This window comes from Sarcophilus harrisii, chromosome 1, assembly GCF_902635505.1.
Source record: "Sarcophilus harrisii chromosome 1, mSarHar1.11, whole genome shotgun sequence".
Taxonomy (NCBI): Eukaryota; Metazoa; Chordata; class Mammalia; order Dasyuromorphia; family Dasyuridae; genus Sarcophilus; species Sarcophilus harrisii.
This window is the reverse complement of record NC_045426.1, coordinates 623,034,152-623,059,181: the sequence shown is the minus strand read 5'-3', so window position 1 is coordinate 623,059,181 and position 25,030 is coordinate 623,034,152. Positions and strand designations below refer to the sequence as shown.

The following is a 25,030-nucleotide window of genomic DNA, read 5'->3' as shown; positions in this document are numbered from 1 at the left end:
TGTTGCCTGGAAAAGGCAACTATTAATATGTTCAATGATTTTTATCCTTTTCACTATAAATGATTTCACTTCTGTCTTAATAACTGTTTGCACTGATCTATTAATAACTGTTGTTAAATGGATAAAACAGACGAGTATATTTCTTTTTAAGCACTATTGTCATTAGATTATTAAATGAAATTCCCCAACCACCTACAGACTCAAAAAGAAAAGCCTCCTTCTGGAACCATCAAATGGTAGTTTAGAAAGAAAGGCCTCTATTGTCCCTGGTGAATGTCTGATTTATAAAGGGTAGAGATGAAGGGGGCTGGAAAAACTGAAAGTTCAAGATGTCCTATCCAATTTGTCAATTCCTAGCATAGAGCTGAGGGTATAAAAGGTACTGGTGTTTATACAGTCTTAAAAGTCTTTATCTCAAGACTTAGTGTGCAGTGTTAAGAAAATCCTCTTCTCAAGGATGCCCATGCTTTAGATCTGGTTCTGAAATCTTTATATCATTGATCATAGAATTTAGACCTGGACAGACCTTTGAGGAAATGAATTCCAATCCCACTTTAAACCCACTTTAATCACATTTTAGAAATGGGTTGAAATGATTTGTCTAAGGTATACAAGTCAGACATTATAGAGGTAAGGGCTAAAGTTTTAACTCCTCTGACTCTTAATTCTTCTTGTTGTACTACCATGGTTCTTCATGATGTCATTGACTGATTCTCCATCCATCAAGTAATTCCAGGAGTGTCTTTATGGGCTGTAAGAAAGAGTTTGTGTATCTCACAACCAAGGGCATGGATCTAAAAGAAGGCCAGTCAGAACTTGGAATATAGCCTTTAGCAATGGAACAGAAGCTAAGTGGATAGAGGGACAGTCTAGGAGATAGGAATATATAAATTTAAATTCTATATCAGACAATTACTAGTTGTATAATTCTGGCCAAGTCACTTAAACCTGTTTGTCAGTTTTCTCATCTGCAAAATGAGTTGAAGAAGGAAATAGCAAACCATTCTACCAAGAAAATCTCAAATGAGGTCATGAAGAGTTAGATGTGACTGAAATGACTGAAAAACAGCAAAACTCAACTAAAATTTATGAGGTGCTTTAAGGTTTGCAAAGTGATACACACACACACACACACACACACACACACACACTTTTATACATGGATATACATATACACATTTAGTCCTTACAAGCAACCCTCTGAAGTAAGAGCAATTATTAACTCCATTTACAGGGAAGAAAACTAATATTGTTAAATGAATGGCCCAGGCTCATGAAGCTAGTAAGTAGATAAAGTCTTCTTGAACAATGCCTCTTTACTCTTCCTTTTTTCAATGAATATGAAAATCTGATGATGGCGTATTGAGAACACTATGGAAATATTCAGCCCAGTTCTCAAGAATCATGTCTTTTTCACTAATCATTGTGGCTCCATCAGCACTAAGTAGTTGAGATGTACTTTGGCCCACAAATAGTTTTCAGTGAACTAAAAAAGAACTTTGGATTGTTACTGTCAGCATAAAACTGAATTCTATCTGCCTTTTTACTGAGCCAAGAATCCTGTATCTCTAAATTTCAATTGTACTTTATTTTATTTTATTTTACTTTCGATGGCATTGAATGCAATCTTCTTAGAGATAGGTATACTATTCTTCTAGTACAACTTGTGAAGTTCTGAATTTTCCCGTCATTTTCATCAAACTAGCTTAATGTTTGAGAGTGTCCTGACTCAGATATAAGCACCAAATTTGCTGTATACCAAACCTCTGAAAGCTGCTTACTTTTTTATTGCTTTGCTGTTGTTAACTGTGTGTTGGCTCAATTTATCTTCCAAGTTAGCAGCAAACTGTTCCTTCTCAGAGAGGGAATGTGCTCTAATCTGTTGACTATATTTTGGTAGTCTTTTTGCCTTAAGGTCTCTTCTTTTGTTGAATATGAATATTCATCTTGGAAAGGATAAGTCTATGATCAGTCCAGCACTGTGCACCACACATTGTCTTTGCCACTATCACATCCTGTTTGTCTTTTATCTTTAAAATCACACAATCTATTAAATGCCAATGTTTGCTACAAGTGTAAACCCATGAAGTTTACTGTGTTTACTAACACCATCAAGCATTCAGACTCTGTTGCAGAGAGGGCAACTCTTTTGGGCTGGCTGCATTGTTTGAATGTCAAATGTACGCTTGCCAAAACGACTACTTTGTGAAGAACTCACACAGGACAAGCTTTCACAAAGTGATGAGAAAAAACAATATAAGAACATTCTTAAGGACTCTCTTAAGAACTTTAGAATTGACTTATGACATGGGAGACACTGGCACAGGACTGCCCAGCATGGCTTGCCCTCATTATAGAAGTTACTATAATCTACGAGCAAAGCAGAATTGAATTAGCTCAGAAGAAACACGAGATGAACAAATAAAAGAATCTACCCCAAATGTTCATAGGGACTATTTGTGTTTGATTGTGATAGAGCATTCCATACTTGTATTGATCTGATCAGCCACAGTCAGACACATTAACTTGACTCTAACATAGGGATGTCATTTTGGTTGTCTTTGAGAACAAAGGACAAAACCAGAATCAGATGAAAACCTGAGCATCTAATCCTGTTATGTCTGATGGCTTGGGTGTATCTTTCTGATAGTCTAATAGTCCCCTGAAAGCTCCAGTGTATCTTCTATCTCTATGGAGCACCTCGTAGCTAGAAATTACTCTGCTATGTTCATGACTCTGTGAAGGTGGCTTTCATTAGATTTGCCACTAAACTAATCCCTTAGTGTAAGGATTCTTAAAATTTTTTTATCATAGTTTTTTGGAAGTCTGGAGAAGTCTATGGAAATCTCAGAAATATGGTTTTAAATGCATGCAATAAAATATTTAGAATTACAAAAGAAACCAATTATATTGAAATCTAGTTAAGGGTAGGAATTTCAAGCAGGACAATGAGGAAAAAAAAAATGTATTTTCAGGGGAGCCCTAAAGTATCCTCTGAATCACATGATCTAGAAGGCCATTTCACATCCATCATTTAACAAATGCCACTTCAATCAAGGAAACAACTACCTTTCTTTTCCCCTTATCTCACACCTCCCCAAAACCTTCTATCATCATAGTTTAAATCAATTTTTTTTAGTCAGATAAAAATCCAAGAGACCAAGGATTAGACTTTGAGACTGAGGTCAAAGAGTAAAAATAGTACTCACCATCAATATTGCTCTTTTGAAGAGTCTAGAGTTGGCAGTGGTTGTCAGAAGGTGAAGGCTAGTGATGTCAGCACCACCTCGATCTGCTGCCACAGTCACTTGTTGGGGATTTCCACCAAAGCTGGTAATGTGAGCCTGTACCCAATTCAGAGCTGCAACTTGATCCAAGAGACCCCAGTTTCCACTGGCCTCACTAGAACCTAGAAGACAAACAAAATTTTTCATGGCATAGGCTTATATGTGGTACCAGTAGCCTCCTACCCTTGATCAGCTCTGCAAAGTCAGGGAATAGAGGAGAGAGGTGATATGTTATACTGGAAGGACCACTGGGCTTGAGATCTGGAGGGAGCTGGATTCAAATCTCAGTTTGAACATTTTAAAATTATATTCCCATGGGCAAACAATTTAACCTCTCAAGCCTTTCTTTGTTTTCATATTTGTAAAATGAAGATAATATTACTTTAGAAGTTTGTTGCAAGAACCAAATAAGACAATGAATTGTAAAGAGCTTTGCAAGCCTTAAAGTACTCTCTAAATGTTAGTTGTTGCTACTATTTTGAGCTTCATAAAATACTTTATAGATTTAAAATATATCATAAATGTCAGTTATCTCTGATTATCATTAGTAGTAGAAAAGTGGTAGTCTTAGAGGATTAAAAATTCAATGTGAGTAAATAATGCAGCATGTTAGCTAAAGAAATAAATACAATCTTTGTTGTCATTCAGTTGTTTCTGATTCAAGGACTACAATGTCCATGGGGTTTTCTTGGTCCAAACACTGGAGTGATCAGCCATTTCCTTTTCCAGTGGATTAAAGCAAACAAGTTAAGTGATTTAGCCAGCTAGTGAGTTTTTGAGGTTGGATTTGAATTCAGGTCTTTCTGACTCCAGATCTAGCATTCTGTCTACTTAATCACCTAGTTGTTCCTAATTCAATCATAGACTGCATTAATAGAAGTCCTTTACTCAAGTCCTAATCTGATATCTTCTCATAAGATAGAGGTAATATAGGTAATATTGTATTCTTGAAGACCATTCCAGTAGAGTGTAAGTTTTGATAGAGCTTGCTAAGCTGAAAAGATATTGAGAACAGAGCCAAATTCCAGACTGTATGACTGTTATCTGAGGTTTGATTCAGGTAAATTTGGGAGATGCACCACTGGGTGCCTATAGGATGATACCAAACAACTCAGAAAAAATCTAATGTATTTAGATCTGTAATGGAGAAAGGGAGATAGTATTTACAACAACAAAGTCATGGATTTGAAAGTATTGAGTCTAGACTGTAGAAGGTGATATGTTCATTGTATTCCATCTTAGACAAGCAATAGTTAGATGAATGGGTCCAAGCTGGAGCTAGGCTAAAAGACAGTCACCAGAAGGACATAGGAAATAAAAAACATGATAGTCAAGGAATAATTGCATAACAATTGTAACAATAATGATTACAGCAATAACAAAATTGGCTTCAGGGCCATTTCTACCAATCTCCATTGAACATAAAAATGAGAAGAATGAAATAAGAACAACAATAACATATTTATATAGTATTTTAAGGTTTGTATAGTGTTTTACATATATTATCTCATTTGATTCTTGAAACCAACTATTGTGATTGATGCTTCTTTATCTTACAGAAGAAACAGGAGGTATTTTGTGTAGGGAAGAGAAAATCTGGGAGTAGAGTATGATAAAAGTCTTCAAATATTTGAAATTGTCATATAGAGGAAGGATCAGAGTATCTTGCTTTTCTATCTGTATGCCTGGCACTTAGCACATAATTAACACTTAATGAATGTCTTGTCATTCATTCATTCTTTTGCTTGACCCCTGACAGTAAGGTTAGAACAACTGGGTATAAATTATTGAAAGAGATTTTTATTTAATATAAGAAAAAACATTCTAATTATTAGGGTGATCTAAAGGTGTAAGAAAATGTTTTTGTAAGGTAGTAAATTGACTGCCGTGAGAAGACTTTAAGACAAAGGATCCTATTTTTGCTGTTGTTATTGTTCACTCATTTCAGTCACATCTTACTCTTCATGACTCTGGGATTTTCTTGGCATAGATCATAGAGTGGCTTGCCATTTCCTTCTCCAACTCATTTTACAGATGAGGAAGCTTAGGAAAATAGGGTTAAGTGACTTGCTTGGGCCATACAGTTTGAAGTGATAGTAGAATTCAGGAAGATGAGTCTTGCTCCAAACCCAGCACTCTAGCCTTTGCACTCTTCAGCTGTCCCATTGTTGGAGATATTCCATTATAAAGCATGTTATACTAAATGTAAGTTTTTTCTAATATAATGATTATTCATTTCTGCATTAAGGAGAGATAGGGCTTAGGAAAGAAAGAAACTGGTGAGATAATTATAAATGAAACATTAGAGATGAAACCAAACATTCCTGGCTTTGGAGAATAGTAGAGACAGGAGGTTGGGATGATGGGGAAGGAGCATGTGAGGATATGTGGGCATGAAGCCTGGGTAGAATGAGAACATGGGATGATTTGACTCTACTTTTGAGTTGGATGAATGAATGAATAAAAAACCAGACAAATAGCTCTGGAATATTTTTTAAATGGCCTTATTCAGTAGCAAAGGAAAACAGTGGGGGAGAAGGTAGTGCTACAATCATTAGATCTGAAGCTGAATTAAGTTGTAAAATCAATTCATCCAATCTCCTTGTTTTCCAGTTACAGAAATCTGGGCTCGAGAGAGACTTTGGTCCATCCTCTAAATGCAAATTTAGTATTCTTTTCACTATATAATATTCCCTCCAAAACTTTACCTATTATTAGTCTTAATTCATTGTGTCCATGAGCTATCTTCTGAACTAGATTTTAACTATCTTAGATCAGTAAATGTGTTTTTTATTTATTTATGTTTCTCCAGGGATATAAATGTGATACTCAGAACCCAGTAGTGGGTCAAAGGAATACCTGTTGGGAGTCTGAAAGCCTTCCTGAGTTCCTAAAACCTAAAAAGATTGGTATGGCTCTAGGGGAGTTCTGTTAGGACACCAGAGGCAAAGGCCAGGTAAAACAATGCTCCAGGAATGAGTATGAGTATGATAAACACAGTAGGCATCCCATGCTCCATTTCCACTTCATGAAAACAATGAACTGCACAGTGGGAAGCTAGTGCCTACTAAAATCTGAATCCCAAAATGACAACATTTCACGCTGTTCACTTAAAACAGCACTAATAAAATGAATAACTTGTCTGTTCAGAGATAATTTCAGAATTTCTTCAAGTACCTTTTACTTGCTCTCTCACTGGAGAAGCTATTAGTGAGCCTATCAGTGAGCCTTCCTGAAACCCATGCTGTTAGCTTCATTAAATGGAAGAAATTTAGAGGTTAAATAGAGGGCAGAATGGTAGAAAAACCAGTGGAGTGGAAGTGAAGCTATACAGTTCCCTCATTACAATAGGGATGTCCCATTTATCATGAACCCTTTAAAGCAGAAGACAAAAGTGATATGTACTTTTTATAGATATTGTCTGTCTCACCTGCTCAAGAATTTAAAATGCCTCTCTATAACCTACTATGTTAAGTCTGAACTCTTCTGCCTGACTTTCAAGATTTCTTAAACATCTAATCCAGCCCCTTCTCTTCAATTTATAAGAAAAAAATTGGGACCAAGAAAAATCGAGTAATGTTCACAAGATCACAAAATGGCAGCCTTAGGACTCAACATTAAGTCTTCTGTCTAGCTCTTATTTCACTATTAAACCAAGTTGCTTCCCCAGTTAAACTTCTTATTACTTTTTAGCACATACATGTTTGCTCTACCCAGTCTCTTCTATTTATTATTTCCTCAATGTGTTATTCTCTTCCTTAATTTCTGGGAGCCTTGGTTCATGCTGTTCTCTTATTTCCTTCCTAATAATAATAATGATAGGGTCCCAATTGGACCAGTGATGTCACAGGCACCCCAAGGTGAAGGACTGCCTGAACTTGTAGTCGTAGAATATTGCCTTTGGCACTGATACATTAAGGAACTGACTTAGGGTCACAAATCAAGGCATAGCTAGATTATAGCTCTCCATCCAGGTCTTGCAGCTTCTTCCCTGACACCTGCAACCCCTAACTCTCAAAAACAATAAATAGTAACTGTTGCTCTTAATACTATCAGTGCTTAACCTGGAACCTGGCTCAAAATAAACCTATAGTCAATCAACATTTACTATATGTAAATGAGTGATTACTACAATTCCCATTTCTATTGAAAATAAAGCTCTTTATAAATAATAATCCTATGAAATACGCAGTATAAATGTTGAAATCTTCATTCTACAGATGTGAAAACCAAGGCTCTGAGAGTTTCATTGATTTTCTGATGACCATACAGCTGGTAAATACTTGAAGGAGGAGTTGGACTTGGCTTTTAATGCCAGCTATATCATTATTCTTTTTCTTCTTTCAAAATCCTACCCATTCCTGAAGACCTCATCTTTCAAAAAGCCTCCCCTGGCTACTCAAGCCCACTTGTATCTTTTCCTTTTTGCAACTCTATTTTTCCTAGAGCAAAAGTAACTATTTTTTTGTATTGTGGACTCCAATGACAATCTCATAAAACCTATGGGCCTTCTCTCAGAATAATGCTCTTAAATGAATAAAAAAATATATAAATAAACATACACATATATAACCTTCTCCAGTAGATTAAGCAAAATGAAATTAAGTGATTTGCCTAGGCTCACAAAGCCAGTATCTGAGGCCAAATTTGAACTCAGTTCTTCTTGACTCTAAGCCCAGAGCTCTATCTACTGAATCATCTAATGTATGGAATATTACAGCCATATTTATAACTATATATCTATGTATATATGTATTTTTCTCTCTTTCTTTCTCTCTGCTAGACAGATTCCCTTTCAGAGATGTAATAGTATATAACTATATGTGTGTGTATAGTCATATATACATATATGTGTATATATTATATATGTATGCTATATACTATATATAAACTACATACATGTATGTATATGCATGTATACATATATGAAATGTATATAAAATTATATATAATATACATGTATGTGTGTCTGTGAGTGTATAGATATAATATATATAGATATATGAAACTATAATATATAAAAATGATATATAGAATTTGTGAGTACATTTGTGTATATACACACATATACATATATAAAACTATATATTTATATATACATATAGATTATATGCATATGTGTATATGTGTATGTGTCTGTTTGCAAAGTATAGAAGTTGGATGAATCTCTGCTTTCAGGGATGCCATAGAAAGTATTGAAAGGTTGGACTGGAGTAGGAACTCTTAATATTTTGGGGATGATGGTCCTCTCTTCATCTGATGAAGCCCATGAACCATTTCTCAGAAGAATGTTTTTAAATGTTTAAAATACTTAGAATTATAAGAGAAATTAATTATGTTGAAATATAGATATCAAAAATATTTTTAAAAGCTCTCAGATCTCAGGATAAGACTCTTTGCTGTAGTCAGGACCCCACATCAACATATGGAGCTTTTTCCTAGTTGTTGATTCTCTTTATCCATTCTTCTTTCTCCTTCACATTCACCAGTCTTATCATGGTGTTAGATGGATACCGTTTGTTGTTCAGCACATGATGGATTTATAACATAGATCTTTATTTTACTGTACACTAAAAGAAAATTCCTTGTCTAACACTATGAGTAGTACTGAAAAGTATTGTACACGGTCTCTAATTTAAACAGACTGTAGTTTCATTCAGTAATATATTGTTAGAATTGGAAGGGTCTACCACCACCCACTCCTGTTTACAAATTAGAAAACTGAGGTAGATTGATAGTACTGATTTTAAAGTCAGGATATCTGGATTAGAGCATCATGTGATTTTGGACAAATCATTCCATCCTCTAAACCTCAGTTTTCTCCTTGGTAAAGAAGAGTTCAGAATACTTCTAAAGTTTCTTCCACTATTAACAATCCATAAATGTATGAAACCATATTTTATAAAATATAAAAGGCTGAACACATATGTAAAAGACTAGAAAGTGGGACTGCACTGGTGTTTTCATTAGTACAGTTAAGAAAACAAGCGATTTAAAGCACCTACTTTATGCCAGTCATTATGATAACCTTCCCTTAGGGAGCTCACAAATGGAGAAGATAAAATGAAAGCAATTGTGTGCAATTAAGTTACAGTTTAAGTTGGAGGCAATATCAAAAGGAAGGGACTACCATTACCATTATGGAAGATCAGGAAAAGCTTTTTGCAGAGGGAAGGAACGTAGATGAGACTTGAAGAAAAGCAATGAAGGCAAGAGGAGAAGACATTTTCTTTTCAAGATTTGCAGAGCCCTTCTGGGTGATAAGAAAAATGGTAAGTTTGGAGTCAGCATCTAAGGTGAAATCTTAGCCCTGGACATGGGCAAGACATATGACCATCCTGGGTCTTAGTTTTTTCATGTACAAAAGTAAGACAACTGGATCTGATCACTAGAAAAGAAGATACAGAATCTTATAGAAGAAAATAATTCTTTGTAAATCAGTATTGGGCAAGGGGAATGTGAAATGTTTATAGGAAAAAACAATAGATGTGGACAACAGCTCAAAAAGAGAAAATAAAAGAATAGACTATCTGAAAGCTGTGACCAGAAAAACAACCTTGGCACAAGGTCCTTTGGGTCCTTCAACTCTCTATATAGTGTTCTGTGAACCCAAATGTGTGTGTGTGTGTGTGTGTGTGTGTGTGTGTGTGTGTTTAGGAGACTGTGAGGGTAAGCAGTGCAATTATTGCAATTCTCTTTTGACAGATAAGAATGCAGAAGCTAAAGGAGATAGAATGACTTGCCTCAGACAGAGCTGGGATACAAACACAGGTCTTTTGGTTTCCACTACACTATGCTGCCCCAAAGTGTCTCTTCATCACTAAAAGGCCTCTACAGAAGGCAAATAGTGGAATTATTTTTGCTGGAAACCTATGACATCTATGTCACTGGAGATTTTCTAGAATAAGTTAAACAATCTGGGTCTGTCCCAGATTGGTATGCAAGGAAGAACTGTTTTCCCAGACAGGTAAGAGGATGATGTTGGGTGGAAATTTGTTAAATGCACATAAGGAAATCTCTTTTGCCAACAAAGATCATCTCTCCCTCCTCCAAACCATTGAATTATTTTCTCTCTTATAGTGCTTAATATTTTGTCTTATGCTATTTTTAATTGTGTCTATGTTTCATTTCTCTTTAGACTATAACCTCTGGGCAGGAATCATGTTTTTAAATATTTCATCTAGCAGAGAATAGGTACTTGTTGAATTATTAAGAAATCTCAGCTAATTGTTATTCTCTAATACTTAGGAAATAGAACGCACAAAAATGCACATAGTAGGCACCTAATAAATATTTGTTGAATGACGATTCAATGAATGAATTCAACTCACCAGTGCTCAGGAAGCCAAAAATGCCAACTCGGTAGTTTGCAGTGACCACAATAATATCTCCAACTGCAGCAAGGAAAGATCCTTCCAGGTCTAGTTGCTTCTTTCTCCCACCATTTTCACCAGTGTTGTGGAAAAACACTAACACTGATGCATTCTGACCCTGAAAAAGAGAGATAGATTTTTTTTTTTGGCTCTGATAGAGAAAGGATATCTGACACTTGGCTCAGCTTCAAGTGTGCAAATTGGGTTCATATGTTTTTATTCCTTATCTAGAAAGACTTTTTCTATTTAGTGTGGCTCTGAAATAGGACTTTTCACTCACCATCCTAATTTTAAGAACTCTAACTCTTGATATGTTATCAGTTTCTCTTTATCACATAGGCAGCAAATAATGATTAATGAGAGGGAATACATAGAGTTCTAAAATATCAGAGTCAAAAGAATTCGTAAGAAATCTTTTTATTCAGTTCCTAACAGTGCAAGAGAACTGTAATGTAGTCTGGAAGAAGATTGAGCCTCAAGTTATAATATCTGCATTCAAATTCTGGCTTTTTTTACTTACTCCCCAAAAGGGCAAATTCCTTCCCATATCTGAACCTGTTTCATCACCTGCAAAAAGTTCCCTAAGTTCCCTTCCAGTTTTAAATCCTTTGGTCCTCTGAAATAGGGGCAAGACCAGAATGGGGGTTATTTGCCCAAATTGGTGGCAATCTCAACAAGAATCCAGGCTTCCTGACTTTAATTCTCTATCATTCTACTGTTGCCTTCTTGTAACTATACAAAACACACATACAAAATATAGTGACCGTTCCCTACCTCCCCAAAAGAAACTGGAAGAACTGATCTTTCAATGCAAGCAAATAATACAGCTATATATATTATATATATATATGTATGTATAAATGTATGTATTTTGTTGTTGCTGTTCAATTGATTAAATGTGTCTGATTCTTTCTCACCCCATTTGGGGTTTTCTTGGCAAAGATACTGAAGTAGTTTGCCATTTTCTTTTCTAACTTATTTTACAGATGAGGAATCAAAAGCATTCAAAGTTAAATGACTTACACATAGTCACTCAGCTAATAAATATCTGATTTAAATTCAGGTTGTCCTGATTTCAGGAGCAACACTCTATCCACTGCAACACCCAACTGCCCTGCCCCCACACACATTTATACACACACGAGTAGATTAATTATTTAGTGTCAAGCTCCCCACCCACCCAAATGATCAAACTAAAGGGTGTTCTCGATTAAGTTTCACTTGGGAAAACACAAAGATCTGGAATTCTTTAGCTGTAGGAAAACATCAATATGCATGCATCACTCTTTTTCTGAATCTCCTATTTTTTTCTTCTGAATCAGCAAAAGAAAATGCTTGCCTTGTTACCAATGAATAGAAATGAAGCAGATGGGAATGGAGAGTGAAGAAGGTAAAAGCAATGAGTCAGTCAGCTCTCAGCTGCATGCAAACAACTCAGGTCAGAAGCCTTTAAGGGCAAATAGTTCCAGGCTGTGGACACTCTTTTGACATTGCTCTTACTCTCACATTGTTATTACCATCTCCATTTAACTGGGATGACTGAGAACAATAATCCACCCACTAAAGATGCCACAGAGCTTCTTTGATCCAGGTCCTTGGAGGTGAAGTGAGACTCAATGGGGAGAATGGAAGGGCCATTCACCCAAGGCAGAGTACACTAATTAAGTTGGTAAAATCCAAAGGTAGTGATTTTATTGCAAGCATACTTATGACAATGGTCACCACTTCCTAATCCAGCACCATCAGTTAAGTAATAAATTTTATCCATTAATTGTTCACATGCACCCAAAGAAGGTTAGAATTAGATGCAAGAATATGCTAAAGCCAGCTCAAACTAAATTTAGAGGACTGATTGTTAAAATTTCAGGATGTGTAATGCCTTTTTTAATGTCCAATAGTATCTTTCTTTTTTTCCAATAAAAGAAATCACCAGTATATTGAATATTATATAATATATATTGTGTATATATATATATATATATATATATATATATATTACAAGTACATTATATATGTACTAAAGTCAGTACATAGAAGACTATATTCCACTTCTCCAGAATAGGATACTATCCCTACTAAATGAACATTATAGATGTTTTAGGAATGGTTGGGGACCTTCCCTGATCTGCAAAACCTGTGCAACTGAGAATGTAAGCTGTGGTTCAGTGAGAAAATCAAGCCCCATGGCTTAGTGCCAAAGGTCTTGTTTTCTGTGATGATGGAGCAATAATCCCTTATTAGTCCCAAGGATCCCTGTAATTGGGTGACTTTGTTAAAAATGACTGGCAGATCTTTAGCAATGAGATGAACCAAATCAGTTCTAATGGAGCAGTAATGAACTGAACCAGCTACACCCAGCGAAAGAATTCTGGGAGATGACTAAGAACCATTACATCGAATTCCCAATCCCTATATTTTTGCCCGCCTGAATTTTTTATTTCCTTCACAGGCTAATTGTATACTATTTCAGAGTCCAATTCTTTTTGTACAGCAAAATAATGGTTTGGACATGTATACTTATTTTGTATTTAATTTATCCTCTAACAGGGGTCCTCAAACTTTTTAAATAGAGGGCCAGTTCATTGTCCCTCAGACTGTTGGAGGGCCGGACTATAGTAAAAACAAAAACTTTGTTTTTTTGGCCTTTAAATAAAGAAACTTCATAGCCCTGGGTGAGGAGGATAATTGTCCTTAGCTGCCCCATCTGGCCTACTGGCTGTAGTTTGAGGACCCCTGCATATTTAACATGTATTGGTCATCCTGCCATCAAGGGGAGGTGATGGGGGGAAGGAGGGGAAAAATTGGAACAAAAGATTTGGCAATTGTCAGTGCTGTAAAATTACCCATGCATATAACTTGTAAAAAAAAGCTAAAAATAAATAAATAAATAAACATTTTAAAAATTAAAAAAAAAATGACTTGGCAGGTGGATTAAAGAGATTAAATTGTTCAGTATATTTCATAAGAGAAAACCAAAGTCCTCTTTTTTCTCTCGGCCCTCTGACAACTGTTTCTTGAACTTCCAGCACAGGGGAAGGCAATGACATGGAAACAATTTCTCTTCCTTCTTCTGGCAGGAACTTTGACCATCACTAGCACACAACAAGGAGAACATGTGCTTGCCTAGATGAATCAGAGTTTGGGCCTCAACAGCCTAACTGCCTCCCTCTTTTTGTTTTTTTCCTTAATCACAAGTAGCTAAATAGAGATCACGAGAGACATTTTTCCAGGTCATATTATTGTTATTTCATTAACTCAGTCATTAAATCAAGCCCAGTCATTAAATTGTGTTGATTGTACAGTAGGAAGTAGTACTGGGGGATTTGGCCACAAATTCTTATATGAGTTACTATTCTAAAAAATTCAGACTGAGGTGAAAGTAAAATCTTCTCAGCAGTCCTATAGTCTCCCAGGATAACATGATGGGAGTGAAGAATTACAGTTTTTATGTTTTAAGTATTTGTCAGTGAATGTTTTTATGAGTTTTCAGTATTTTAAGTATGTGTTTTGTGACAGAGGAAGTATGTAACAGTCCTTCCCTAGATACCCACAATCGTGTACATTGAATACCTTTTTTATTGAAGGGGTCCCTCTTTTCCTTTTTGGGAAATCCTAAAACATCATCCATGCCTAAGTTTTAATTAAGAGATTTTACTTTGCACAGCGAAGTGGAAGGAGAGAGGGGGATGATATGTAAAGAATGTGAGAAAAAGTCTGTTCTACTCTGTTTGGAGACTAAATGCAATTCATATGAAGTCAGAGTTAGTTAGACCCTGGGTCTCAGATGACATACAGAAAACAGTACTATTTTTCCTGGATGAAGATGGAACAATGAAGGTGCCATAAATACTGCAACTAGTGTTTACAGTAGAGGAATGACTTAGTACCATGCAATCCGTACTCTGACCCTGACCTGCATTTGACCAAGGGTTAGCTGGAGTTATGACCGTGGGAACAGGAAAACTAATCAAAATACTTGGAGACTGAGTATGAAATCCTGACCTTGTTGGCCCCAAGAGGAAAGTAATTTTTCAACACTGCTTCATTTACATGTCAAATATCCAAGTAATTTAATACTCACAAGGTTTTGAGGAACAAACACATTCAGGTACAAACAGTCTTCACTGACACTGGAAAATGAAGTCTTTCCAAATCCAGGCTGCCAACAGTTGGCCCTAAAGACACAGGTTGAGTTAACTTATGCAGAATTACACCCAAACTAACCTTCATATATCTCCTGGCTCTCTTTCCAATTGTCCGACTGTCCCCTACATCCAATCCCCCACTGCTAATTAATGGAGGAAAGAGACCTAGTATTAATATTTCATGGGCTCCTTTGTTTTTAAAAGCCACTTTTAAAATTTGTAAAAACACGTTCCAAACCGCAGAGTTGAGACAGAAATCAGAAATGTCTCTCTGTACTGAAGTCTCATGGGCATTTTCATGCATATTCATTCCCCTGGCTGACCATCTAGAATGCAAATGAAATACAGCAGTGGGCAAAGCAGGTGAAAGAGAAGCAGATCCAGGGTTCACCAGAGTTATTTGGCCATTCTTACAGAGGCAGCTTGGTCTAAAAGGATCAGAATGTCTGTGTTCAAATCCTGACTCAGGCCCTTCATTTTCCTGGTTGACCTCTCTAAACCTGTATTCCCTTATTGTAAAGGAGGTTATAATAGTAATTGTCAGCACAGGGTTATAATGATCAAGTGAGATAAAATACGAACATACTTTATAAACCTTATATCTATTATGTGCCAGGTATGGGCAACTAAAGTGGCACAATGGAATAATGCCAGGCCTGGAGTCAAGAAGACCTGCTAAATCTGGTCTTAGACACACTGACTCCTATTTGTCTCAGTTTCTTCATCTATAAAATGAACTGGAGAAGGAAATGGCAAATCATTCCAGTATCTTTGCTAAAAAAAAAAAAACCCAAATAAGATCACAAAGAATTTGATATAACTAATCACCAAATAATAAGTGGGAATGTATTTATCTTAACCATTCACACCATCTTATTCAATCCTGCCTGTCACTAACTGTATATATTTGAAAGAAAGCTGAGTTAAAGGAAAGCAAAGTGAGGTATGCAACCTATCAAAAAATCAATATGAAGTATGTGAAATGGGAAATATGAAATTTCTTGAAGTCAAATGCTATGTTAGGCAATGAAGATAGAAAATAAAAAGATGAAACCTCCTATCCTCAAGGAGTTTACATATTCTGCTGGGGAAAACAATGTGTATATATCTGTGCATATACATAATAAATGGAAATATACATAATAAATGCAAATAATTCTAAAAGAGTTAAATATGGGGTAGTTGAGGACAGAAGTCATTAACAGTAGAAAGAATTAGGGTAGATTTTAAGTAGAAGGTCATGTGTGAGCTTGAGTTTAAAGGCAGAAAGGGAGACATTCCAGGTATTGTTATTATTACTGTTCAGTTGTGTCCAGCTCTTTGTGACCCCATTTAGAATTTTCTTGGCAAAGCTGCTGGAGAACTTTGCCATTTCCTTTTCTGGTTCATTTTAGAGATGAGGAAACTTAGTCAAGTGGGGTTAAGTAATTTACTCATACTCACACAGCCAGTAAGTTTTTGAGGTCTGATTTGAACTTAGGAAGATGAGTGTTCCTTACTGCAGGTCCAAAAGTCTATTCACTGTGCCATCTGGCTGCCCATTCCAGGCCTGTGGGTGTCGATCATGATTGCAAAATGCTTTTCTTCCATTGTCTCATTAGATCCAAGTTTGGTGTTTTTTCTACTCTGCTACAATTTCTTTTACTACATAGGGTAGGGACAGATTGTGGATGACCTGATTGTCAGGCAGAAAAACGTAAACTCTACTCAGATGGCAAAGGGAGTTATAGAGTGGTTCATGGGCAGAGGTGTGACATGATTAGATTTATGATATAGAGTGCCAGCTTCTTGACCAAAAAATCACCAAGCTTCCCACCAATGGAATCCCTTACCGTGGCACAGTGGCCTCCCAAGAGCCAGTCCAGTTAAATGACTCTGGTGCACCAAATCGCTTTTGTGCCAGTGGTGGGCTTGCATATGGAACTCCAAGGAACTGGACAATTCGTTTCCACTCAGAACCCACTCGAATTGCCTCAGATCTGCCTTTCAGAGTCCCTTGGGTGGCAATGAACACCGTGACTGTGTCCTTAGTGGAGTTTAGCATGGAGATACCTGTAGAAAAATGGCAAAAATAAATATTTCACCCATATTGTTATTTTTATTGATATCTAATGACAGAAAAATGTTATACTTTTGAATGATAGAATCTTAGAAGGTACTTTAGAAAACATCTGATTCAACTCTAATTTTGAAAACATCCCAACACATGGACATGTGGAAGGCTGGCTCTGCATGACTCCAGAGGGCAGAATTAGGGTTAGTTAGGGTAGAAGGTCCAAAGAAATATTTTCAGGTCAAAAGAAAAACTTTTCAACAATTAATTAGAATCATTTCAAAGTGAAGATTCTCTCTTTAAAGTACACACAGTGTGATGCTGTAATAATCCTCTTATTGGTTCTAATATGTATACTTTCTCTGCTGAACTAATCTGATCTCTAAGTTTCCTTCCAGGTCAGAAATTATTCTGTGAAATTTTATGAGGCCAGGACATAAATCAGTACTTTTATTCCCTAAGGGGTTTGTAGCACTGTGTATACAATAGAGGTATTGTTGGATTGAATTGAATGAATCACAGAATCATAGGCCTGTTTCTTTTATGGCCATTTTACATAATGTCATTTATGACTATCTACATCTTAAAAATTTCCTTGAGTGGAATTCAGTATCATTTGATAAATTAATGGACATATACCTTGGCATAAGAGAGAGAGCCTTGGATCTGGAATAGGAAAATCATAATATCATCATGGTTTTTAGGGCTGGAAGGGACAGTAAGATCATCTAGTCCAATCCGTTTCTTTATTACAGATGAGGAAACTGAGGCTAAGGGAGGGTGAGTGACAATTCCAGAGGTGGCAAATGGTAGGATTGGGAGTCGAACTCAGTTTCCCTAATCAGAATCTAGTCTTTTTTCCTTATAGTTCAAGGCTTTAGTACAATACAATAGTGTTAATTTTAACAGTGTTACCTTACAGAGTGTTGTGAGGAAAGTGTTTTGCAGACTGTAAAACACTGCAGAAACCTGAATTAACATTGTTAATTGCCTTGTGCTTTCTAACATCCCAATAACTTAGTGATCACCATCTGTTCTTTTGTCTCAAAAGTTATTAACCTGAGCTATAACCAGAAACATCAACTCAAGGACTAGGAAGATCCAGGGGTCACAGTATAACTTGTACATTTCTTGGTGTTACTATTACTCCTCTGTCTCCTTCATAAGATTTCCTATTTGACTTGAAAATCGAAGAGACTTCTAAGCATTCACCATGTGAGAATACTGTCTGACTCTGGCAACCCCTGGAGTCCTGGTCTATTCTAGGGGAAGTTGGTTCTTTTCTGGAATCTGATAGAGGAAGAATATGGCAGGGTAACTTTTAACTTTTTTAATTAAGAATTTTAAGAGGATGCAAATTTGATTTCCCACAGACAGCATTAATTATCACTTCCTTCAGAGCTGTCAAAGTGAATCTTAATCTGGTGTATTTCAAATAGACATGTAAAAATATTAGATGAGCATTTCTGTCCTTTGACAACTGTGATAAGTGCTGTAAGGACCTGTGTGGAATGCAGGTGTTAACAGGACTTTGGTAGCACTGGATTTAAAAAAAATAATTGAACAATAGTAACTTAGTAGCACAGTGACCAGAGTGCTAGACCTGTATTCTGGAAGAACTGAATTTAAATATGGCATTAGTCACTGGTGTATTGTCACTGTGTGACTGTAGAAAAATTACTCTGTCTGTCCTAAAATGGGAATAATTATAACACCAACCTCCTCAGGTTGTTATAAGTTATAATGAATAATAAATGATATTTGTAAAAATGCTTTGAAAATCCTGAAATGATATACAAATGCTAAAACTATTATTATGTGACCTAGAGTATAGAATGAATGCTGGACTCTGGAAGATTTGAATTTGAATCCTGTCATGGACCTTTATTAGCTGTGTGACCCTGAGCAGGTCACCTCATCTGGTTTGCCCCAGTTTCCTCATCTGAAAAAATGATCTAGAGAAGGAAATAAACCACTCCATTATCTAAATCAAGAAAACCCAAAATGGGGTCACAAAGAGACTCACAAGACTGAAATAACTGAACAACAATGACAAAACCCACATCCTGAAAATGATGTAAAGTTCCTTTGTTGCATCTGAAACTAATTCTTATCCATTCAAGGATCAGAGATCTCCATTTGGATAGTTTCTCCTTGGGGCAGGTTCTAGTGATCCTCACTCATCCTAAGTTACTCTTATTCATCTATTAGCATTCTACCTGGTACATAGTAAGTGCTTATTAAATGATTTTTCTTCCACTCATTTATTCATTCACTTCCATGGATCCTTCACAGAAGAGCTGCTCCCCATGATGGAAATTTTCTTTTGTCTTGTAATCTTTTAAAAATACCTAGAGAATCTTCACAAATGTGATTGATCACTGCATGATTGGCCCACACTATTTTAAAGTCGCATCTCCTTAATGGTGCCACATTATTCTATGTCTTTTGCACAGTTCATTAAGAACATTCAGTATAAATTAAAAATGTATTGCTTGATTTTACAGAAATCTGATGTCTCCAACTCAAGAAAGTTTCTATTATGGAATAAGGGGCAGTAACTATTGGAAAAAAATATTCTAATGTATTCTCCTAGGGATTATACATACCTCACTTAGAGGGGAGAATGGCATCTGAATTCCAGATCTAGGAGCGTAGAAGCAGAGGGTGCTTCTCTTCAGTTCCACATTTTGTTCTTTCCTATTCTTTTAAGCCCAACTCAAAGACCAGTAATCTTCATGAAGCCATCCTTGATCCTCCCAGTTAGTAATATGTTAGCAGCAGTTTTATTTTATTGGTAGTACAGTAGCTAGAACTCTCTAGATATTGAATCAGGATGATCTGAGTTCAAATGCAGCTTTAGACATTTATTATCTGTGTGACTCTATGCAAGTCACCTGAATATTTCAGGTTATCCATCTATAAAATGAAGAAAATAATGGTACCTACCTCCCAAGATTGTTGTGAGGATAAAAATGGGATAACATTTGTAGAATGACTTTTCAAACCTTAAAATGATATACAAATCCTAGCTATCATCATCATTATTACTATTATTATTATCCCTCTACAAGACTGGAAGCTTTTTGAAGATAAAGACTGCATCAAAAGTAAATGTGTATATTTCCCATTACCTACAAAAATAATAATCAGACTAGAGTTATATCAGTATAAAGGATGGTAGAAGAAAAGGAAGAGACTTCAGCATGTTGAGGTAGAAGTAGTTTATTCCAGGAATGAAGTCTTAGGATTAGAATGGCTAGAAAGTAGTTTAGACCCTGGGACATATGGATACATAAGGAGGAAGTATGAATTAAGCCTTCATGGAGAGATGGAGTCAGATTATGAATAGCCTTGAATGCCAGTCAGTAGTTGAAGAGATATTTTCTTGCTACCCTTCAAACAAAACCTTATGAGTATCATTTTATTCATACTTTGGGAAAATAAAGTCCTCCAGACTTATCAGATTTTCCATTCAACAAAAAAATGCCATCCCATCCTGCTGTTCCCAACCACGCTCTTCATCTAGTAGACTTATAGGTCAAGCCTCTGAATCCAGTAACATTCTTAGTTTACCTTTCTTCCTATAAATGTAGGTAGCCTCCTCTCGGAGCAAGAGTCGGCAGCTGTGGCCCCTTAGACCGTGCCTGCAGCTGTAGGTATCTGGATAGAACACACAGCGGACAGATGTGGGCCAGACTTCTAAGGTTGTGATATAGCAGGCTGGTTTCTGGGAACATTCTAGGAGAGAAGAGAGAGAATAGTGAGAGGAGGACAGTGTCCAGTAGGGAAATGCTAAGAAATAAAAATCAAACAGGGATGTGTTGATCCCTATATCCTTGGGTACTGCTATAAAACATGAGAATGGCAGTAATTATAGTATTAATAATATTAATTTGCATTGATAGTATTAATAACACAGTTCATGTTATCATTAATAGTATTACATATATAATATATTACATATATAATATGATACTACTATATCATGATATATACCTATATCTCTATATAAAAATAAATGTTTATATTGTAAAGAATAAATTATCATATTCTATTTTTTAAATCAGTTAATTTGCATTTGTGTAAATAAAATAAAAATATAATTAAATTATTTTAAATGATAAAATATATAAGTATATGTATTTATAAATATATATGTATATGTACACACATACACAAACACTTTAAAGCTTGGAAACCATTTTGTCCATAAAATCAGGTCTATCACATAAATAGATTAAAATTTTTTATTCCCACTTATGTAGTTAGTAAGCAAGTTAGAACTAGGATTTAAATCAAGATTTCATAAACCCATCTCCTAACACTATTTCTATCACTATGAAACAATAGTATTATTGCAAAGTTATATTATTTCTCTGACTATTAACTTCCTTGAGTATAAAAATGGGAAAAAATGTTATTTTGTCACAGGGCTGGTAAAAGGAAAGCTCTTGCCAAAACAGTAAATAACAATACAGACATAACCTATTAATTTGGAACCAGAATGTTTATGTAGAACAATAATTTGATGTTAGAATATTGATGCCAACCTCAGAACCTTGAAATGGTTAAATGTGTTATAGATTCTGTTTTTGATTAATTTATCAGTCAAATCTTTTTGCATCTCCATAACATTTCTATTCTATTTCCATTAAAGCTCTGTGAGATACCATATGTTTTGCATATCATAGGTAATTAACAATTACTTGTTCAATTGAATTTGACATTTTCTTTGACTGTTCTAATGTCATACAGGATTATATATTTCATTAGATACACATGACAATGTATATGTAATGTTTACCATCAGGTGCATTACCAATGCCATATTTTAATTGTCATACAAACCATCTAACATCTTATATAATTTAGCCAAATCTTAAAATGAACCAAGAATACATAGGTAGGTGGAAAAAGTCAGAATATTTTACGATGACTCAGGAACTAATCAAGTCAGATAAGGTCTACTGCAATTCCTCCATTTTACAGAGGAAGAAATTGAGGCTCTGAGAATGGGAGTGATCTTCTCAACGTCCTGCACATAAGCACATGTCAGAGGGAGGACCAGGATCCAGGTCTTCTAGAAGGGATATTAGAATTCAGAATTTTAGGACCAGAAGAAGGAATTGATCTTCTTTTCTATAGAGAGGTAAACTGAGATCCAGGTAAGAGAACCTTGCAAGAGAGTTACTTGCTAGGGTTTTCAATATAAATCAATTCACTAAACATTACCAAGCACCTACTATGCAAGTCAGTGAGGCAGTTTGGGATTGTGAATAAAGTAGGTGGAGAACCAATCTCAGAGTCAGGAAAAAAAAAAAAAAAAAACAACTGGATTTAATTCCCTCCTCTGATACAGACTGACTATGTAAACCCAGGCAGTTCATTTAACTTCCAAGTGGCCTCAGGCAACTAAGGTACAGAGTCTAAGTAGTAGCCTAAAATCTATATCCCTGAAATTATTAGTCCAATAACCTTTCTTTTCCCCTTTTTCAAATGTGGAAGATACCATGCTTTTGTATTAATCCATCAGTCTCTTAATTTCCTATAAATCTGTGTATCATCATCATCATTTTTGTTATCGTCACTGTCATCAAAAACCACAAGTTGTTGTTCTTGTTGTTGGTCATTCAGTTATGTCCAACTTTTTGTGACCCCTTTGACCACAGCACACCAGAAACCTTCTACCTTCCACTATCTCCCAAAGTCTGCTCATGTTTGTTTCTTCCATGACATTATCTATCTATCTCATTCTCTGCTGTCTCATTCATCTTTTCCCTTCAATCTTTCCCAACATCAGGATCTTTTCCAATGAATCCCATGTTCTCATTATATGGCTAAATATTTAAACTGCAGCTTCAGTTTCAGACCTTCCAGTGAATTGTAAGAATTACTTCCTTTAAGTATTGATAGATTTGATCTCCTTGCTTTCCAAGAAAGTCTTCTCTAGCATTCAACAATTAGCATTGTCATAATGCTTTAAGGGTTACAACACAGGCATTATTTCTTTCAATCTTCATAACAACCTCCTAAACTAAGTTATACAATTATCTTCCTCTTAAATTATCAACTTCCTCCTAAAGATGGAGAAAGTGAGGATGGAAGAATAAATGATTTGACTTGCACCACAAAACTAGTAGCCATCTCAGGCTGAATTTGAACCCATATCTTTTTTATGACAAGTCCAACACTCTATCCAGTGTGCTACTAGCTGCCCAAATGTTAATGTACAACCTTGGCTGCTAGTCTTTCATTTTGGGAGTTCAGTTCATTTTACTGATATCATTGTGCCAAATTCAGAATCCCAAATGATTCTTACATGAGGTCATACCCCAAGGTAGTTTGAGAGTCAACATTCTGAAAAGCCTGAAGGCAGATTTTCTTACCTGACAGGCAGAGGTCTCTGGCAGCAGAAAAGTTGCTGGAAGCATCCAAGCTGATATGGGCTATATCAAAGTTCATGATGGATGAATCAATGAGAGCTGAAGAGATGTCCAAGTTCTGCCATGATTCCAAAGAGACTAAGAAAGAGAACGAATGAAATGAAAATGAAAAACTGGATCCAGAACAATAAAATGGTCAGGTTGACAAAATGGCCTTAAAACTACTCAACCAAGCATATTCCATGTCTCCTTGTGGTGTTTTTTGGTATTGTGAACAGAGCATTGGACTCTGCACCATAAGCCCTGAGTCTGAAATCTAGTGTTACCAAATTATTAGTTTGGTTATCCTGGGAATATCATTTGATGTGAGTCTATTAGTTGTTCAGTTATTTCAATCATATCTGACTCTCTGTGATACTCTCTGGGGTTTACTTGGCAACAATCCTGGAGAGCTTTTCCACTTCATTCTCTGGATCATTTTGCAGATGAAGAACTGAGTCAAAACAAATTAAGTGACTTGCCCAGGATCATACAACTAGTAAGTGACTGAGGCCAGATTTAAACTCAGAAATAAATCTCCATGATTCTAGCTCAGCACCCTATCCACGGTACCATCCACTGTATTCTATGTTGCTTAACTAAAATAAGAATAATAATAAAGGCTACAAAAGCTTTTGTGATCTTTGACTGTCTTGAGGGGCACAGCTTCCAGGAAAAAGGAGATGATAGTGCTACTTTCTTTTTTATGGGTCAGACAACGTCTAGAATATTGTGTTCAATTCTTGGGGCTACAGTTGAAGAAGGGTACTGATAAATTGGAGAACATTCCTGAGAAAACTTGAATGATGAAAATCCCTGAGTCAATGCTATAAAAAAGATGTGTTGATAGAATTCAGGATAGGTGGGGAAGAGAAGAATCTTGGGTGACATGATAATGATATTCTACTATTTGTAACTACTTTACAGAGAGAAGAGACTAGATTTGTTCTCTTTGGCTCAAGAGAGAAGACCTAGGATTTATGGGTGTAAATTGCAAAGAAACAGATTTAGTTGTGATATGTGAAAATATTTCCTAATAGAGTTATCCAAAAGCAAGATAGGTTACTTCAGAAGATAAAGATCTCCCCCAAATTAAAGGTCTTTAAGTAGAAATAACAGGTATATTATAATGGAACCTCATTTAGGTAAGTGTTAGATTAGATAGAGTCAAATCTTTTTCAATTCTAAATTTCAGTGATTTTGTAAAACTTACCCTTCCTATCTCATAGAGATGTATTAAGGATGAACTAAGATATTATGTGTCTATCACTTTGAAAATGCAATGCTATATAAATATAAACTATTATCATGATGACTACTTCTCCCCTTCTCTTCCTATTACTCCAATGATGACGACGATGACTACTACTACTACTATTACTACTACTACTACTATTACTACTACTACTACTACTACTACTCCCCCCAACTCCTACTCCTTTTATGGAAAATATGTTCCCTGAAAGGCACTAATATATTATTTTAGTTCCCTTTCCTGACCTCATTTTTCATCATCCACTATGATTTTTTTGGTTAACTAGGGTGTTTAGTCTATAAATATCACCAAGATCAAAATCAATCAACTTTGCTTCACTTCTCAATGAAAAAGGACACAAAAGATTCATAAGCATGCATTAACAAAATACAGAAACTTTTATCAACCTATCCCTTTCATTATAATATCTTAGGACATAAAAATAACTTAGTGGAAAGGCGGAACACATATTTCACTTTCATATTCATCTGT

General features: G+C 35.7%; 1 protein-coding gene across 1 annotated transcript in view; it reads right to left on the bottom strand.

The window, feature by feature from the left end:
- TG (thyroglobulin) overlaps nt 1–25,030 on the bottom strand; it is a 352,924-nt gene that overhangs the window by 140,969 nt on the left and 186,925 nt on the right. Inside the window, exons 36-41 of the mRNA XM_031947228.1 lie at nt 23,248–23,382; nt 20,435–20,599; nt 16,638–16,857; nt 14,742–14,835; nt 10,619–10,778; nt 3,210–3,409 (exon numbers count right to left, since the gene is read on the bottom strand). Of these exons, the coding sequence (XP_031803088.1) occupies nt 3,210–3,409; nt 10,619–10,778; nt 14,742–14,835; nt 16,638–16,857; nt 20,435–20,599; nt 23,248–23,382 (974 nt within the window). The remainder of the gene's footprint in view (nt 1–3,209; nt 3,410–10,618; nt 10,779–14,741; nt 14,836–16,637; nt 16,858–20,434; nt 20,600–23,247; nt 23,383–25,030) is intronic.